Source organism: Cervus elaphus, chromosome 1 (genome assembly GCF_910594005.1).
Source record: "Cervus elaphus chromosome 1, mCerEla1.1, whole genome shotgun sequence".
Lineage (NCBI taxonomy): Eukaryota > Metazoa > Chordata > Mammalia > Artiodactyla > Cervidae > Cervus > Cervus elaphus.
The window spans coordinates 23,275,996-23,296,496 of NC_057815.1; the positions used below are offsets into that span (position 1 = coordinate 23,275,996).

The following is a 20,501-nucleotide window of genomic DNA, read 5'->3' on the forward strand; positions in this document are numbered from 1 at the left end:
AGAGGTGAAAATGACTTACTTTTAAAATTAGTACATGTATAAAGCTGTATGATGATTAAAAATGCATTTAAAGAAAAATTATGGCTTAAGACAAAATAATAAAAATAAAATTCAAAACAGATTTAAGATTTATAATTTCAAGTACTACCTATCAATAAAGCAAAGGTAATTTAAATACCCCTTTCATGATCAAAATCTTCCCCTTGGCAATAAAAGCCTAGTGGAACTGAGGAAGAATGAAACCAAGCAGGACCCTCTGGGGCCCCTGGGCAGGAAGCTCTTCTGTGTCTTCTGTTCCTGCTTTGTAGGGAACAGACTCCAGCCTCCATGACCTCCCCTGAGTTCCCAAGGGCAGACTGAAGCAGTTGCTAATCAGGGAAGGGAGGAGGTGCAGAGACAAGGAAGGAACAGCTAGGAAACAATAGTGCAGCCTTGGGGAAGTGTCCTGGCTCTTCCTCAGGAGATACACGTAACAGTATCTTTACAGTTCTTCATAGAACTAAAACCTAACAAAGGGAAGAAGTCAGCATTCTTCAGGCCAGAGAAGACCACCTGAGGCTAGGTTAAGGGAACCAGAGTAGCTCACTGTGAGATTATCTTTAAAGACGTGCCAGCCGTGCACACACTCTGAACTTCTGAGAGACCCTACCCTTGAGCTATTGCTAAAAAATGCCTTGCCCAGTCCTTCTGGGTTGGGACACACAGTTTTTTAGTTTTTTTTTTTTTTGGGGCGGGGGGACACAATTTTCAGGGTCAGGAGCTCTCTGTGCCCCTCTTTGTCTGGCAAAGCAATAAAGCTATTCTTTTCTATTTCATCCAAAACACTGTCACCAAGATTCCATTCAGCACTGGGGCAAAGAGGCCAAGTTTTCAGAATCAAGAATCAGAACAAATACGGGTTGAGCACACATCTCAGGGGAAGTTTGCATGGAGAACTGTGGAGGAGAAATGCGATCTGTCACTAGGAGCTGAGGGAACTGGTAGAAAACTAATATACCATATCAAGAGTCAGAATGGGATAAATCATGCAAACACATGGACCCTTGGACTGCCATTCTTCTGAAAGACATATCAATTTATAATTACACCTGGTGGCAAAGAGATGCTTCAAGTGCCTAAGACTATAGGAAAGCTGATTTCCAAAAGAATAAGTCTTTACTACAAGAAATATAATCTCCCTCCATCACAGCATAAGTATATGTGATAACTTTCTCATTCAAATTACCGAATTATGATTAAAAAAAAAAAATCTAGTTCCAAGGTGCATTAAGTATCACATATATTCTGATTGACTTGATCACTTCCTATTCAAAAGCTCTATTCAGTATCATACAGATGTTCATTTGTTTTTCAGGGAGGATTGTCCTTGAGAAGGTTCATTTGAATTTGAAAGGACTGTCTTTATACTGGATTTGAACAATGAAACCAGTGTTAGAAAACACATTTCAAACTCTAGTCAAATGCAAATTACACAATAGATTACTTTTTAGGTAATTGTTTAGAATGAACATTCAGTACTTATAAACCTCTTAATGGCTGGTTAATGTTTTTGTGATTAGATAAAAGTGGGCAATGAAAGATATCACTCTGATTGGCAATAAAGAAAGAAACACAAGAATAAAAACTCGGAATATTTTTAAAATCTTTAATATTAAAGGTATTTTAAATTATGCAGTTTCTTTTGATAATTTTTGAAATTAACCACTAGGAAGCACTTCATTCAGATAAAATGATAGGCTTTGCATATACTCAATATTTATGACTTTCAAATGAGTGCTTTCTGAGCTTTTAATCTATACTCCATGCTAACATAGTTTAATAGCAATATAAAAGTCAGGGTTATTAAGGCTGTTTGTTTTAAAAATAAATTTAGATATCAAGAGAGAAAGTCAATTAAGTCAAATAAAATTTGAAAGTGCTTTAAAGGATATACAAATAACCTTAGAAACATATCAAACTTGATTTTAAATGTCAAATAATTTGACTATTATAAATTACATATGAAAATACTCTAACCTAACCGAGGATTAAAGGTGGCAGATGATTAAAAAGGATTCAGAGTATGATGGAAAATACATAAAATGTGTTCATTCAGAATGGTTTGATACTAAGGGTTCAGTAATGAAACAGTGACATGTTTTCCTATATATCCCAGGTGTTTTGACCATGTCCTTAAACCTCACAATCTTGTACACAATTTCCTGAAATTAGCAGTGTGCATGCCTTCAATCTTGTAAACTGGAGCGGAGAAAATAAAAGAAGCCTTCTATTATCACTTAAAGAAAATAAAACTAAATATTAATAGCCTCAAATCTCTTTCTGGGATAAAGTAGGGTATATACTTCTAAGTAATAAACACTAAATAAATAGGTTACTTATAAAGTCCAGCAGTTAGTGGTTTTAACGTGAGAAGCTTCTTTGAGTGAAAATTTCAAATTTGCTGAATATCATCAGATCAAAGGTGTATTACTATGACTTTCCAAAGTTAACTCCTAATATTACATAATACCTCTGTGATAAAAATAACTATGTGATGGAGGTTGAATCAAGATGCTGACTTGGGAACACGCTGATTCTACCTCCTCCCACAGGCACACAAAATCTGCAACTATACAATGGATTGATTTCCTCTGAAAAAGACCTGAAAACGAGCTAAAAGGTTCCTCAACAAAGGATTAAAGGACACCACCAAGATGGGTAGGAGAGTCAGAGGTGCAGCCTCACCCAAAATCTCACCTCTGGCCCAGCAACCCGGAGACGCAAGGGACCTCACAAATGTGGAGCTTCTCCCGGAGAGCTGGGGTTTGTGCCCCGTATCAGGCATCCCAAACCTTACAACCTGTACTGCAGAGATGAGCTCCCAATACTTTCGGCTTTGAAAACCGAGAGGGCGGGGGTTCAGAAGATGCAAAAGGCTGAAGGAACTGAAAAGTTCCCTCATTCAGAGAAACGCACACCAGGACTCAGCACAAACCCAACAGTGTGGAAAGCTCCTAGACCATATAAGAAGGGGATCCATTAGTTAAGACTGAAGGCTCTGCCCGGAGTGCAGAGGTCTGTGACAACCTCCTGAGATGGAGGAGCTGATATTTGGGGCTCTCCTGTCACACTGCTAGAGCCATAGCACTTGCCTTGCCCCCACGCTCTCCCCGGTCCCCCTGAAGCCAGGGGCTGACCCGCATGTCCCTGTGGTCCTGCGATCCCACCCGGCCCTGCCATGTTCCTGGGGCCTCACTGTGGCCAGGGGGCTACCAGGCACTCCTGTAGCCCAGTGCAGCCAGAATCCCACGCTAGACTCTCCTGTGGCCCACTGAGCTGTCAGGAATGTTCACTCCAGACAGGAGACAGACCTTGACCACCTGGCCATGGTCCAGGGATGACTGGATTTCTGGACCTTATGGGTCTGAAACAATTGAAGCGACAGCTCATGGTAGTGAACCATCACCACAACATAGACAGTAGACTGAAACACACCCCCGGACTTCCTGTGAAAAGAGCTCTATTTACTTGTCCCAGAGCTCCAGTGAGGGGAAGGCTTCAAGTTCACCACATATCTAGAAGCTACAGAGGAGCTCTCAGAGAATACAGACTGGGGGATGCCATCCTTACACCGTTCCCTGGCCTTGTAACAGCTCACTAGTACCTGCCAGAAAAAAGCTTATACATTCATTTGGGGCTCTGACTTTGGCAACTGTCACCAAGGGGACACCCCAGAACCAGTTGGTATTGAAGCTAGCAGGGGTTATAACAGTGGTCACATAAAACTGTGTATACACACACACACACATTTTTTAAAAGCTGATTCCCAAAGGTCTACATTCCAAACAGCCTAAAGCTAAGTGTTGAATTAGATCCCTCTCTTTGGAACACTGATATGTCTTGGCAGAAACTCTGGGACTATCAAGAATAAAATTAAACTACTTAGATAATTACAAATGCTCCAGAGACAACGAAGAGCTAGGGCAGGGCTGAAAAAGAAGATTCATTTCCTATAAGAAGTCACTCCAACAAGACTAGGAGAAGTAACTGCTTTGCCTAATTCATAGAAACAGAGAGAGAGAAGCAAAATGAGAAAACAGAGGAATGTGTTGCAAACAAAAGAAAAGACAAAAATTCAGGAAAAAAACCAAACAAACAAAAACCTCATTGAAATGAAGGTAACTTAGCTGATAAATAGTTTAATGAACATAAAGACACTCACTGATCTCTTGGAAGAATAGATGAATACAATGAGAACGTCCACAGAAAAAAAGAAAATACAAGTAAATACCAAAAATAGATCATAGACCTCAAGAGTACTATAACTGAAAAGAAAAATATACTAGAGGGTTTCAGAAGCAGACCAAATGAAGCAGCAGAAAGGATCAGCAACCTGTAAGACAGGAAAGTGGAATTCATCATAACAGATCAGAAGGAAAAAAAGAACAGACACTGAGGTTGAGGAGCATGGAGCCTTCCAAATAAGATGAACCCAAAGAGATCTACATGAAGGCACTTTATAACTAAAATGTCAAACATTAAGACAAGGAGAGAATCATAAAAGCAAGAAGAGAAAAACAACTTGTTATATACAAAGGAAACATCATAAGATTATCAGCTGATCTCTTAGCAAAAAATTTATAAGCCACAGGGAATGGCATAATATATTTAAAGTACTGAAAAGAAAAACCATTCAACCAAAAATACTCCACAGGCATGGTTATTGTCCAGAACTGAAGGAGAAATAAATAGTTTTCTACAGAAGTAAAGGCTAAACATCATCAACACTAAATCTCCCTTACAAGAAATGTTAAGGGAACTTCAAGATGACAAAGAAGCCATTAAAGAGTAACAAGAAAACATAAGAAAGTCAAAATGTCATGAGTAGAGGCAAACCTATAGTAAAGTTAGTGAATTAACCATTTATAAACGCAGAATGAAGGTTAAAAGACAAAAGCAGGTAAAACAATAACTACAAATAGTTAAGGGAAACAGAAACAAGATATAACATCAAAAATATACAATGAAGGTGGGAGTACCTAAAATGTTTTCAGTTTTCAGAATGTATCAAACCTAAGTCGCTATCAGCTTAAAATAGATTACTATACACACATACATACATATATGTCTTTTACATATGAATTCCATAGAAATCACAAACCAAAAACCTATTGTACACACAGTAAAGATGATGAGAAGAAATACACATGTAATGTGAAAGAAAGTCATCAAATCACAAGGAAGAGAGCCAGAGAAGAAAGAAAGGAACAGAAACTATAAAAACAACTAGAAAATAAGTCACAAAATGACAGGAAGTATTAACACATACTTGTTAATAACTACTTTAAATTTAAATGGACAAAACTTTCTGATTAAAAGCCAGAGCAGCTAAACATATTTTAAAAAAGACACAGTCATTTAGTGCCTACAAGAGACTTAATTTAGATCTGAGGACACAAACAGATAGAGAGTGAAGGGATGAAAAAAGATATTTCTTTCAAACAGAAACAAAAGGAAAGCTGGTGTAGCTATATTTACATTAGACAAAATAGATGTGAGAACACAGATTGTAATAAGAGACAAAGAAGGGCATTACGTAAGGATAAAGGAGTCAATCCAACAAGAGGTCATAATATTTTTAACTATATATTAACTAATACAAAAGCACCTTAATATAGGAAGCAGATATTAACCGACCTAGGGGAGAAAATAACAGGTATACAATAATAACACGGAACACTAACACCTTAATTTCATGAATGGACACAGATCATTCACACAGAAAATTAATAAGAAAACAATGGCCTTAACATATTAGATCAGCTATACGTTATAGATATGTATAGAACATTCTATCCAAAAGCAGCAGAATATACATTTTTCTCAAGTATACATGGAACATTCTCCAGGATATATTACATTTTAAGCCACAAAACAAATTTCAATAAATTTAAGCAGAATGAAATCAATGTCAAATACTTTTTACAACCACAGTGGTATGAAACTAGACCTAAGAGAAAACTGAAAAAAATCACAAATATGTGGAAATTAGGTAACACACTACTGAGCAACCAATGTCAATGAAGAAATCTGAGGTGAAATCAAAAGCAATTTTAACAATGAAAACAGAAATACAACATTTCAAAATTTATGAGACAAAGCAAAAGCATTTTTTCTTTTAACTACTACTTTTGGCTGCCCTGGGTCTTCACTGTGGCGAGTGGTCATCTTCAGTTGTGGCTCACAGGTTCTAGACTACAGAGGCTCCATAGTCACAGGTAGCGGGCTTAGCTGCCCTGCGGCATATGGGATCCTTGTACCCCGACCAGGGATCAAATCTGGATACCCTGCATTAGAAGGTGGATTCTTAACTACTGGACCACCAACTAAGTCCTGGTGGACTTTTACGCCTTTTAAGAGGGAAGTCAGGCCTACCTAAAGAAAAAAGACAAATCTCAAACAATCTAACTAGGGGGAAAAAAAAATGAAGTCCAAAGGTAATAGAAGGAAGAAAATCATAAAAATTAATGTGGAAATCAATAAAACAGAGGTTAAAATAATAAAAAGATCAATGAAATCAAGAGCTAGTTCATTGAAAAGATAAAAAAAGATGACAAACTTTTAGTTAGACTAACCAATAAAAGAGAGAAGGCTCAAACAAAGTGAGAAATGAAAGAGGAGAAATTGCAGTGATAAAAGAAATACAAAGAATCATGGGGGACTTCTAAGAACAATTATATGACAACAAATTGGATCAGTTCAGTTCAGTTACTCAGTTGTGTCCGACTCTTTGCGATCCCATACTGCAGCATGCCAGGGTTCCCTGTCCATCACCAACTCCTGGAGTTTACCCAAACTCATGTCCATAGAGTCAGTGATGCCATCCAACCGTCTCATCTTCTGTCATTCCCTTTTCCTCCTGCCTTCAATCTTTCCCAAGGTCAGGGTCTTTTCCAAGGAGTCAACTCTTTGCATGAGGTGGCCAAAGTACTGGAGCTCCAGCTTCAGCATCAGTCTTTCCAATGAACACTCAGGAATGATTTCCTTAGGATGGACTGGTTTGAGCTCCTTGGACCAAGGGACTCTCAAGAGTCTTCTCCAACACCACAGCTCAAAAGCATCAATTCTTCAGCACTCAGCTGTCTTTATAATCCAATTCTCACATCTATACATAACCACTGGAAAAACCATAGCCTTGACTAGATGGACCTTTGTTGGCAAAGTAATGTCTCTGCTTTTTAATATGCTGTCTAGGTTGGTCATAGCTTTTCTTCCAAGGAGCAAGCGTCTTTTAATTTCATGGCTGCAGTCACCATCTGCAGTGATTCTGGAGCTGAAAAAAATGAAGTCTCTCACCATTTCCATTGTTTCCTCATCTATTTGCCATGAAGTGATGGGACTGGATGCCATGATCTTAGTTTTCTGTTGAGTTTAAGGCAAATTTTTCACTTTCCTCTTTCACTTTCATGGACTCTTTAGTTCCTCTTTTATGCCATAAGGGTGGTGTCATCTGCGTATCTGAGATTATTGATATTTCTCCCAGCAATCTTGATTCCAGCTTGTGCTTCATCCAGCCTCGCATTTGGCATGATGTACACTGCATATAAGTTAAATAAGTAGGGTGACAATATACAGCCTTGACGTACTCTTTTCTCGATTTTGAACCATTCTGTTTTCCATGTCCAGTTCTAACTGTTGCTTCTTGACCTGCATACAGATTTCTCAGGAGGTAGGTCAGGTGGTCTGGTATTTTCATCTCTTTCAGAATTTTCCAGAATTTATTGTGATCCACAGTCAAAGGCTCTGGCATAGTCAATAAAGCAGAAATAGATGTTTTTCTGGAACTCTCTTGCTTGTTCAATGATCCAGTGGATGTTGGAAATTTGATCTCTGGTTCCTCTGCCCTTTCTAAATCCAGCTTGAACATCAGGAAGTTCACGGTTCACGTACTGTTGAAGCCTGACTGGGAGGATTTTGAGCATTACTTTGCTAGCATGTTAGATGAGTGCAATTGTGCAGTAGTCTGAACCTTCTCTGACATTGTCTTTCTTTGGGATTGGAATGAAAACTGACCTTTTCCAGTCCTGTGGCCACTGCTGAGTTTTCCAAATTTCCTGGCATACTGAGCACAGCTCTTTCACAAGATCCTCTTTTAGGATTTGAAATAGCTCAACTGGAATTTCATCACCTCCACTAGCTTTGTTCATAGTAATGCTTCCTAAGGCCCACTTGACTTCACATTCTAGGATGTCTGGCTCTAGGTGAGTGATCACACCATCATGATTACCTGGGTCATGAAGATCTTTTTTGTATAGTTCTTCTATGTATTCTTGCCACCTCTCCTTAATATCTTCTGCTTCTGTTAGGCCCATACTGTTTCTGTCAGGTCCATACTGTTTCTGTCCTTTATTGTGCCCATCTTTGCATGAAATGTCCCCTTGGTATCTCTACTTTTCTTGAAGAGATCTCTAGTTTTTCTCATTCTATTGTTTTCCTCTATTTCTTTGCATTGATCACCGAGGAAGGCTTTCTTATCTCTCCTTTCTATTCTTCAGAACTCTGCATTCAAATGCATATATCTTTCCTTTTCTCCTTTGCCTTTAGTTTCTCTTCTTTTCTCAGCTATTTGTAAGGCCTCCTCAGACAACCATCTTGTCTTTTTGCATTTCTTTTTCTTAGGGATGGTCTTGATCCCTGCATCTTGTACAATGTCATGAACCTCCACCCATAGTTCTTCAAGCACTCTATCAGATTAATCCCTTGAATCTATTTGGCACTGTGTAATGTAAGGTATTTGCTTTAGGTCATGCCTGGATGGTCTAGTAGTTTTCCATACTTTTTAAAATTTAAATCTGAATTTTCAATGAGTTCACGATCTGAGCCACAGTCAGCTCCCAGTCTGGTTTCTGCTGACTGTATAGAACTTCTCCATCTTTGGCTGCAAAGAATATAATCAATCTGATTTCGGTGTTGACCATCTGGTGATGTCCATGTGTAGAGCCATCTCTTGTGTTGTTGGACGAGGGTGTTTTCTATGACCAGTGTGTTCTCCTGGCAAAACTCTATTAGCCTTTGCCCTGCTTCATTCTGTTTTCCAAGGCTGAACTGTTACTTCAGGTATCTCTTTTCTTCCTACTTTTGCATTCCAGTCCCCTATAATGAAAAAGACATCTTTTCTGGGTGTTAGTTCTAGAAGGTCTTGTAGGTCTTCATAGAACAGTTCAACTTCAGCTTCTTCAGCATTACTTGTTGGGGCATAGGAAACTGGATAACTTAGGTTAAGTGGATAAATTCCTAGAAACATATAAACTTCTAAGACTGAAATATAAAGAAATAGAATATCTGAATAGGCTGATTATTAGTAAAGAGATTGCCAAAAAAAAAAAGAAAAAATCCCAACAAACAGAAGTACAGTATCAGACAGCTTCACTCGTGAATTTTATCAAACATAAAGACTGAATATCTATCCTCAAACTAATCCAAAAAGTGAAGAAGATGGAACACTTCCAAAGTCATTTTATGAAGGCAGCATTATCCTGATAACAAAAACAGACAAGGACACATAAAAAAAGAAAATTACAGGCCAATATCTCCAATGGAATATAAAAGTCTTCAACAAAATATTAGCAAACTGAATTTGTGTATGCTGCATGCTTGGTTGCTTCATGACTGTGTGCTAGTTATGCTCAACTCTTTGCAACCCTATGGACTGCAGCCCACAAGGCTCCTCTGTCCACAGGATTCTCCAGGTAAAAATAACAGAGTGGGTTGCCATGCCCTCCTCCAGGGGATCTTCTTGACCCAGGGATCGAACCCTCCTCTCTAGTGGCTCCTGCATTGGCAGGCAGGTTCTTTATCACTAGCGTCACCTGTGAAACCAAACTGAACTCAACCATATATGAAAAGGATGATCATGATCATCAAGTAAGACTTGTTTCAAGGATGCAAAGCTTGTTCAGCCTCCACAAATCAATAAATATGACACTCGTACTTACAAAACGGAGCATAAAAAATGTATGACTGTCTCCACAGATGCAGAGAAAGCATTTCACAAACTTCAGCATCTAATTATGATAAACACTCTCAGCAAAGTGGGCAGAGAGGGTACATATTTTGACATAATAAAGGCTATATATGACAAACCCACAGATAATATAATACTCACTGGTGAAAAGCTGACAGGTATTCCTTTAAGATTAGGAACTATACATAAGATTACTCACTCTAAAATACTTTAATTCGACATAATATTGGAAGTCCTAGCCACAGCAGTTAGGGAAAAAAAGAAATAATAGAAATCCCAATTGGAAAGGATAAAGGAAAAATGTCACTATTTGCAGATGACATGATACTATATTAAAAAAAAAAACAACAACTATAGATTCCACCAAAAAACCACAAACTCTTAGAACTAATAAATAAATTCAGTAAAGTTTCATCATACAAAATCAATATACAGAAATCTGCTGTATTCCTATAACTAATTACAAAATATCAGAAAAAGAAATTAAGAAAACAATCACATTTACAACTGCATAAAAAAGAAACACCCTGGAAAAAACTTAAACAAGGGGGTGAAAGACACACACTGAAAAGTTTAAGACGTTGATGAAAGAAATTAAAGACACAAATGAAAAGGTATACCACACTTATAAATTAGAAGAACTAATATCATTAAAATGATCATATGAACCAAGGCAATTTACAGATTCAGTGCAATCCCTATCAAACTACCAAAGGCATTTACCACAGAATTAGAACTAATAATTCAATAATTTTATGGAACCATAAAAGAAACTGATAAGGCAGATTTCAGACAAAAGAATCATCAGAAAAACAAAAGAATCATCAGAAAAACAACTCCTTGAATGAATAAATAAATAAATAAAGCTGGAGGTATCAAACTCCTTGATTTCAAGGTAAACTATAAAGTTACAGTATTCAAAAGAGTGTGGTATTAGCATAAATACAGACAAATAAATCAATGGAAGAGAGCAGAGGGTCTAGAAATAAACCCACATATTCATGGATAAATAATTTATGACAAAGGAGTCAAGAATATAAAATGAGAAAAGGCAGCCACTTCAATACATGGTGCTTGGAAAATTGGACAGACACCTGAAAAGAAATGGATATAGTACCACACACAAAATCAAACTGAAAACTTAAACATAAGACCTGAATTCATAAAAATTCTAGAAGAAAACGTAGGCAATAAGCTCCTTAGGATCAGTGTTGACATGGAATTTTTTGGATCTGACCTCAAAAGCAAAGGCAACAAAAGCAAAAATAAACAAGTGGGACTATATGAAACTGAACAGCTTCTGTACAGCAAAGGAAATCATCAACAAAATGCACTGGTGACCTACTAAATGAAGGGAAAATATCTGCAAATCATATATGTGATAAGGGGCAAATAACAAAAAAATACATAAACAACTCAAACAAGTAAAAAACAATTTATTTAAAAATGGGAAGAGGATTTATATATTTTATTCAAAACACATACAGATGGTCAACAGGCACATGAAAAGAACACCACTAATCATCAGAGAAATGCAATCAAAATGAGATATCACTCACACCTGCTAGAATGGCTATTATCCAAAGGACAAAAAAAAAAAAAGTTTTACAGAGAATGTGGAGAGAAGAGAAACTTTGTACACTATTGGTGGGAATGTACACTGGAGCAGCAACTATGGAAAATAGTACAAAGGCACCCCACGGTTTAAGAACAAACTACCATAACACTTCTAGGTATTCATCCAAAGACAATGAAAAATACTAATTTGAAAAGATATATCCATCTTTATATTCAATGTGGCATTATTTACAATAGCTAAGATATGGACACAATCTAAATTAACACTGACGGGAGAACTGGATAAAGAAGATAAGGTATATACACAAAATGGACTACTGCTCGACTATAAAAAAGGAATTTTTTTGTTTGCCATTTGCAATAATATAGAGAGAACTCAAAGGCATTTTGTTAAGTGAAGTAATTCAGAGAAGGACAAATACCATATGATTTCATGTATATGTTGAATATAAAAAATAAAACCAAGAAATAGAAACCAAACTCAGATTCATGGTTATCAGAGGGAAGGGGGTTGGAGGGTGGGTGAAATGGATGAAAGGGGACAACTTTATGGTGACAGGACGTATTAGACTTACTGCAGTAATCACTTTACAGTTTATAAAGAAATTAAATTATTTTGTTGTACAGCTGAAACTAATTTGTTATTTTTGTTGTTGTGGTTTAGTCGCTAAGTCGTGTCTGACTCTTTGTGACCCCATGGACTGTATCTTGCCAGGCTCCTCTATTCATGGGATCCCCCAGGCAAGAATACTGGAGTGGACTGCCATTTACATCAACTAAAAAAAAAAAATCTACATGATAACATTTCAAATAATTATTAAAACAACTTACTTTCTTCTTTCTTGCTGATAATCGCAGGCAGGGTATAAATCTGAAAAACAAAAGAAGTCAGCCAGTCATCTGCAGTTAATGAGCCACAGCAGACAATTACCAGGGTGATACTGGTTCAATGATATACAAAGGGAGTGTCTTGATTTCAAGGTCCTACAACTACTGTCTGCACAATGCCCTCCTCCAGTCTTGCCTTCCACTCCTTTTCCTCCCTTGCTGTCCAGCCCTGGGCAAAGTTTTACCCCTTTCCCTTTGATCTAAGCATCTCCTTCTATTCTCCAACATGATGCACAATCTCCCTTCTTCAGGAAGTACCTCATGATGGATTGCACCTGACTGTTTCTTCCTCAAACTATCTGCTTAGTGTTTAGGGTAGCATGTACCCTACCTTGTGCTTGTTAAGCTATCATACTGTCTTTTAAATTTCCTCTAGGTCAGGGCTTGCCTCTCAACTATTAGCAGTAAAGAGACAAGTCGTTTTGCTTTTAATTTTTAATCTGTCATTGACTGATAATTTTGTAAATTATAATAAAATGTAAATGTAATAAACATAATCAAGAATAGACAGTCTAAAATTTTTTATTATTAAATTCAACAGATGTAAAATGACTTCTAACTGCTACAAAATCTTCCAGACCCTTAATCATAATCTCTGTACTCACTGTAGCCTGGTAATAGTTTGTAGGATAGACTCAAAGTCTAGGGCCCACACTTTGTGTAGCTCTGTTGTTGCACAGGTACTTTTACAAGGATGTTCACAAGTTGTTTGCCCTTTAAAAGATGGCTTTCAAGGGGCAGGCTGCGGTCTTCTATTGGCTCTGTGTGCTCATCTCTCTAAGCACTCAGTGCCTTGTGCTTCACAGAAGTCATCGGTGGCATATTCCCTTTTTATATAAGCCTCCCTGATCATTTTAAGTGAATTTATGTCAACATCAAACTACTGTTAGAAAAATGGGGCTCTCGACTGAGGGAAATGTCAAGCTACAAACAGTTTTATCAAAGGACACTTCTAACCCACGGTCTAGGTTACCCTGAAATTTGTTCATCATGCTGATCATGAAACCTCACACTGGCCTTGCAAAGAGAAGACACTCAAGAACTATTAACTAAAAAAAGCAATCCGACCAATGTAGCCATATTAATGATTATAAGTAATTTTTTAAAGTAATTTTAGGGTTTTAAATTAGTCCAGAAGTCTCCCTGAAAAGCAAATTCAAAAGTTGGTGTTATGTGCCAGTGACACAACACGAGAAAACAGTAAGTCTCTACTCTTCGGATTTGCTATTTTAATATTTTCAAATATACTATATATAGGCATATAACTTTTTTTAGACATACTGTGCAATTATTAGAACAATAAAATCAAGATTATAGAATGTGTCATATTCCTACCGGTTCCTTCCCATCCATGGCTTCAAGCCAGAGTTTTCTATTAGCTTCTGAAAAGGCTTGCAATGTGATGATCCCATGCCTATTAAAAACAAGTATTTTATATATTCAATTCACTTTTTTATGCCTTTAAACATATGCTATTTATTTAAATTCTTAGTTAACTATAAAAGTAAAGTTTGAAGAAAAAGCAGGAAAGAGAAAAAAATGAAAAGAGAGAAAAGAATACAGATAGAGAAAACAAATAAGAAATTAAAAAACTGAAAAGAAATCCTAAGTGTTTTAGGTGTGAGACTGTCCAAAGGAGGCCAGTCTCAAACTACTTCCCCTAAAATGACTGAAAAGGATGAAAGAGCTACATTCATCAAAGTTCAAAACCACATAAACAATCCACAATATGCAAATGATTAAGAATATGACCTGTGTATTATCATCTAGTCACTAAAAATAATTACAATGAGTATATAGCAATATGGACTTCACTGGTGGCTCAGACGGTAAAGTGTCTGCCTACAACATGGGAGACCTGAGTTCAGTCCCTGGGTCGGGAAGATGCTCTGGAGAAGGAAATGGCAACCCACTCCAGTACTCTTGCCTGGAAAACCCCATGGACGGAAGAGCATGGTAGGCTACAGTCCCTGGGGTTACTAAGAGTCGGACATGACTGAGCCACACTTTCATATAGCAATATGAGAAGCCTTATACCATAACTAGTTAATTAGACAGAAGACAATAAGACCAAAGTGTTTATACAATGATCATAGTATTACCATTAACACTTTAAAAAAAACAACTCTCTCCCATGCACCCATTCTGAAATAGCTACTTGAGGATGTGCTTCAAGAAAGAGCAAGCAAAGGGAGAGATGAAATCAATACGAGAGAGAAAGACAGAAAATCCAGAAAAAAAAGGGAAATTAACCTAATGAACTGTGCAAGCTGTTCATAGGATAAACAGAAACTTAGAAGGCTCTGGGACAAGGTACAAGAAGGAAATTTCATTTACATATTGTGTAATTACAAGCCTAGAATGAGTTAAAACTGTGCAAAGGGATATATCTTCATGGATACAGGAAAATGGATCATTATAGTGATAAGAAATGGAGAAACTGATTATAAAGATCAAAGTAATTTCATCTTGGATAATTTAAGCCAGTTTAAAGCAGCAGTAATAACAACACTGCTTGTAGGCTGTTTGCTGTGAGCCAGGCACTGTTATGTCTCCCTCACTAACCCATTTACTCCTCACAACAGCCCTCTGACGTGCGCAGTGATTAGCCTCGCCTTACAGGTCAAACAGCTGAAGCACAGGGCTTAACGGTGTGCTCCAAGGCTATATATCTAGAAAGCAGTGAAAAAAGAGGAAAGAAAAATCACTAACATGTTAGTGTCCATCTACTCAGAAAATCAAGAAGTTCCTATCACAAAATTAATGAAACCAATGGATATAAGTTGATATATAAAAGAATTAATAGTCTTTCCACATCAGCTTCAACTATAAAACAAAAATGAGTTTTCTACTAGTGACAGAATCCTATTCAAAATTTCAATGAAAAGAAGACACCCAAAAACAAAATGGGGGGGTGGGGGAGAAGATATATAAAATCTTAGGCAGAGTTCAATTCACCATTGATTAACTAATAACAGAACTCTAGTCAAAAGTCCCGAAGGAATTTTTGGAGAGAAAAGGAAACTTACTCAGCAGATCTGCAAAGTATAAGAACACAGAGCCAAAACAGCTAGCACTGTTTTAAGGAAGCGTAAGGATGGGACCAAGTCCTACTAAATAATTATCATCTATGGCATATGTAAGCTATGGTATATAACAGTGTATACAGTATTTTAGAGTGTATAGTATATATTCACACGCAAAGCTAGAGTATTCAGAAGCATGGTGGCAATACAGGGGAAGAATAGCTTATGGAATACAACAGAGATCAAGAAATATACTTTTCCAGACTTTGTTTCTATTCTACTTGAAACGATAAATGAGTACAGGTAAACAATTCCACTGGATGATGAGCTTGGCTGCCCAGCCTTTATGTCTCTCCCAATACCCTGTGACCAAGATTGCCCAGAACAGTGCAGTGTGCATGGAAGGCACTGAACTTCATTGGCCAAAGGAGGCTTATGGCAAGTGCAGCAGTGTCTTTTTTATCCTTCGGCACAAGGCCACCAGGTTTCAAAACCATACAGGAAGGCTGACCCAGGAGCCGTGAACAAGGCCGTCAGGCTCCTTCACTGGGATGGGGACCTTAGTCCACAATGTCTTCTTTTGGCTAAGGCACTCATTTACACTGGTTTTTCAGATTCTTCGCTGTGTGACATTACTCTTTGGTAGCACTCTGATTCTAATTTATTTTTTGAAAGCATCATGTAATCCATATTTATTGAATAAACAAGTGAAAGAATGAATTAAACATATATTGCTTTTTAAAAAAGAGACTGAAAAACAAGCACTTTATGCTGTTTCATATTTACAGCTATACACAGAAAGAAAAAAATAATTAACCTAAACAAATAATTTAGATTATTAAAAAATACAAAGTGAAAAGTTCAAACCTTTCGACCACTTCTATGTCAAAGCAGAATCGTTTATCAATTGAATCCGTCTTTCGTCGGATACAAGATTTTAATTTAAACATTTCTGGTGAGCTAGTAACAAGGCCATTCTGAAACAAGAGGTGGAACATATTTTTGACATGATGACAGAGTGAACTGAAATATATTAAATACACCATCTAAAGTTTCCATATTAAAATAACTTAGAGTACAGTTTATGTATAAAGATCATAGTCATGCCCTATTTCTATAAATATTAATACAAAGATGTCTGGCTAATGTTAACTTCCCAACTGTAATACACCAAACCATTTATTAATAAATTAATCACATATATGTTTTATTCAAAGAACTCTGGGAATTCTGTGCCTATTACCCTTCAAAATCGTTACTTATGTTAAATTATACTATAATGTGTATATATTTGAATCCGAGCCGTGGAGTATTAAATGACAGCTGACAGGTGACTCCAAATCTCAAGAGAGTTACCAAAATAATAAAGCTCTAGTAGACACTTGTTATAACGCTATTACTATCACGCATACCATGTGATTCTTCTGCTGGTAACCAATTGCTAGTCTGCTTCTGAAACTAAACCTCTCTGGACAGAATCCAACATAAGCTCAATTCACAATTCTCTTCTATACCTGAAAAGCCATTCAATTTTAAGAAGAATATATACCTAATGCCTGGTTAATTCTATTGTCTCTGGTTGCAAATCTTACAGATTTATTAATAGAACTCTGGCTTGGTCTGTTTATTATCTCACTACTGTCACATGAACTCACTTCTGGGCAACAGCTCTTCTTACAAAAACTTGAGTAGAAACTAAGGTGTGATTACAGCATTTAACAACTTCTCGTGATGGTAGCAATCTAAGATTTCTTTTTCTCTGGTTATGTTCTCCTTTACTTTATATCTGTCACTTTGAATTATTAGACTCTATTGAATGCCCAAGCACAATAAGTTTCAGTTGATATATTTGAATATGTGCCTAAATTAAGCCAACATTTACCTACAGATACCATAAATTAGCTCAGGGAATCACTTACTTTCTGCCATCTTTATCTTCTAGTCAGTTAAAAGGAGGAGAGCCTCAGTGATCTTTAGGATAACTTCCAGCTCTAGGATTCTCAGATGACGGCTCAGTCATATTTGTAGGTCTCGTTTGCCATATTCATATCTTAACTCACAAAAAGACTGCAAACTACATGCAATAAAGGTGTTGCACTCTGCAGCACTTCTGCATACAAAGTACACAGAGTTTGTACTGTTCACCACCCAGTGAGACATTCAGGGACTGACTGACCTCAGGGGAAAAGCAGCACTCACTGATTTCTTCTGAGAAACTTTGTTGGCCAGCATTTCAGTAAGCAGGACTCAGTGCTTGCGGGGACTGTGGCATGCAGGAGCAAACGCGGGCTCCCACAGGAAACCACCGGGAAGAAAGAGGCGGACTCTGTGAGCCTCAACCCGCCCCTGACAACCTCTGTGGGCTGCTGGCAAACCAACACCACAAACGACCCTGCTGCCAGGAAAGTGAGATGCCATCCACCAAGGGGTCCGTCCATGTAATGTAACTGCTTATCAAGAGTCACGGCCCAAGTGAAGGAGAAGTACTGGCTGTTCTTTATAAGTCATCAAGGTCATTTAAAGTGAGAGAAAACTTTCGTGACTTTTCAATTTTTAAAAATTGTGAATACGTTTATTAGAAAAATAAGCTCATATGATTTTTATTTCCACTATTTAAATAACAAGTTCAGTTAAAAAACAATAGAAAAAAAGATGACTCACCATTTTCCCACTGGATTTCATTTCTGAAACACTCATTGTAAAAGTTTTACTTCCTTTATCATATGTACAATAATGTTTAATCCATGTAAAACCAAGAGGTCCTAATGAAAGGAAACAAGCAATACAGACTGTTAATATAGGAGTTGCATCTAAGTTTGTGCAGTTTTCGATGCTATGAAGTACAACTGAGGATTTCCATAGACCACGCAAGTCAGGAATGCTTACTATGAGTGAGAAAGGCCAGTCTGGAGCCAGAGTGGTATAGGGTAGAGTGTCTTGCAACCAGACAACTTGGCTTAATTTGCAGCTCTGACACAGACTTGGTAAAGTCAAGAGTTACTTTAGCTCTCAGCTTTAGTAATCTCCGTGGTTTTCCCGCGGATGTGGGAAGGATGAGAAGGAACAGTCTGAGGTCTCCTCACATCTTCCTTTGTCGCCTATTTTCAAAACTGCCAGAAATGCCCTGCTCAAAATTTAGCCAGGTCATTTCATCCTTTTGTTCAAAACTTTCCAGTCATTTCTCACATCTCCCCAGATATAAACTGAAGGCTCCAAATGATCTGAAGGATATTATCGGTCTTACTGCCTTTTGCCTCCTACACTCGACACTAGTTACACTGGACCCTGCTGGTCTCTGAACACGGAGAATGCATTTCTACCCCAGGGCATTTCCACTCACAGGACAACTCTTCCTGCAGATGCCTGCATGACTTGAACTGTCACTTCCTTCAGGTTTTTTCCTAAATGGCACCTTTATAATATGGCCCTTTCTGTAGAGATAGCTAAGATCACAACACCTTCACCATGACATTTCACTTCTTATCTCTTTTTTTTTTGCTTTACTTTCTTCTCAGCAGTTAACACGTTTATGTTAACACTTTACTAATTCATCCTGTTTGCTGTCTGCATCCATCACTAGAATCTACAGCTCTATCAGAGAAGGAACAAGTGATGTTCTGTGGAACAGCATATTCTTAATCCATAGAACAGGGCCAGACACATAGCTGCTCCTCAATAAAGATTTCATGAACGAAGGAATGAATTATTCATCTTTCTCTAAGACTTTATTGACCACAGAGCTGTTCCCTTTTAACGCTAATCTGAAAAAATTAAATTCAAATCTCTCTTTAAAATGAAGGGTTTCCTTGGTGTCTCAGATGGTAAAGAATTCGCCTGCAGTGCAGGAAACCCGGGTTCGATCCCTGGGTCAGGAAGATCCCCTGGAGAACAGAAAGGCAACCCACTCCAGTATTCTTGCCTGGAGAATCCCATGGACAGAAGAGCCTAGTGGGCTTACAGACCATGGGGTCAATGGTGCTAATGGTAAAGAACCCACCAGACAATGCAGGAGCCGTAAGAGACGTGCATTTGACCCCTGGGTTGGGAAGATCCCCTGGAGGAGGGCATGGTAACCCATTCCAGTATTCTTGCCTGAAGAATCCCATTGACAGAGGAGCCTGGTGGGCTACAGTCCAAGGAGTCAAACACAACTGAAGCAACTTAGCATTCATGCATGTATAATGTTCACTTTCTTTTTCTCCATAAATATAACCTTGCTGGGGTATGCAACCCTTTCCCACTGCATACCACTCTGTCATCTAGTGTTCTCCTTAGAAACTGGTCAATGCTGCTTCCCCAGGGCAAACGGATGCATCACGAGTTCAGTGATTTCAGTGATTTCATGACCTCGGCAGAAGACTGCATCTTTCCCACAGGGAAGCCAATTATCTTGCACCCAAGTGCCCCAGTGGGCTGAGTGGGTTGGAAGTGGAGCTTGTTTCCTAAAGCTTGCCACACAGGATCTCTCTAGCAACAAGTATACACAATGTTATTGCTGGCTGGGTTTTATAACAATGTATTCAAAACCAAGAAACCAAATTGTAAAAATGCACCTCTTGAGAAAAGTGTTTCATGAGCCATTTGAAATTTTTTTTGTAGTAATAGTGCCCTTGGTGTCATATGTAGCTTTAATACTTAAACCACTCCAGACTTTAAAATTATGGGGTGCAGCTATATACTTGGTAATCACAAAGGATTACTGCAATTAACTTCAATTCTGTTTTGGGACTATTTAATACTGTAATACTTAATAATACTTGTTGATAACTCTGTTACATGTGGTGTAAAATACTTAAAGGCTTACAATTGATTAGTGGAAAGTGGCTGGATAGAAATCCTTGTAGTGACTTTACTACTTAGGAAGCAATTTATGAAGCAATATTAGCTATAATTTTTAAATAAAACTGCTGCAACACTCTGATGACCTATTAGACCCAAGATGTTTCATCCTGCCTCTGTGTTAACTTCAGAACCCCATGCATTTGGTCTTCAAATGTGCTGCACAC

The 20,501-nt window shown here is 37.7% G+C and overlaps 1 protein-coding gene across 1 annotated transcript in view; it reads right to left on the reverse strand.

Moving 5' to 3' along the window:
• ARHGAP42 (Rho GTPase activating protein 42) overlaps positions 1-20,501 on the reverse strand; it is a 314,057-nt gene that overhangs the window by 38,588 nt on the left and 254,968 nt on the right. Inside the window, exons 9-12 of the mRNA XM_043896938.1 lie at positions 18,157-18,257; positions 16,363-16,472; positions 13,805-13,883; positions 12,413-12,452 (exon numbers count right to left, since the gene is read on the reverse strand). Coding sequence (XP_043752873.1) covers positions 12,413-12,452; positions 13,805-13,883; positions 16,363-16,472; positions 18,157-18,257 — 330 coding nt within the window. The remainder of the gene's footprint in view (positions 1-12,412; positions 12,453-13,804; positions 13,884-16,362; positions 16,473-18,156; positions 18,258-20,501) is intronic.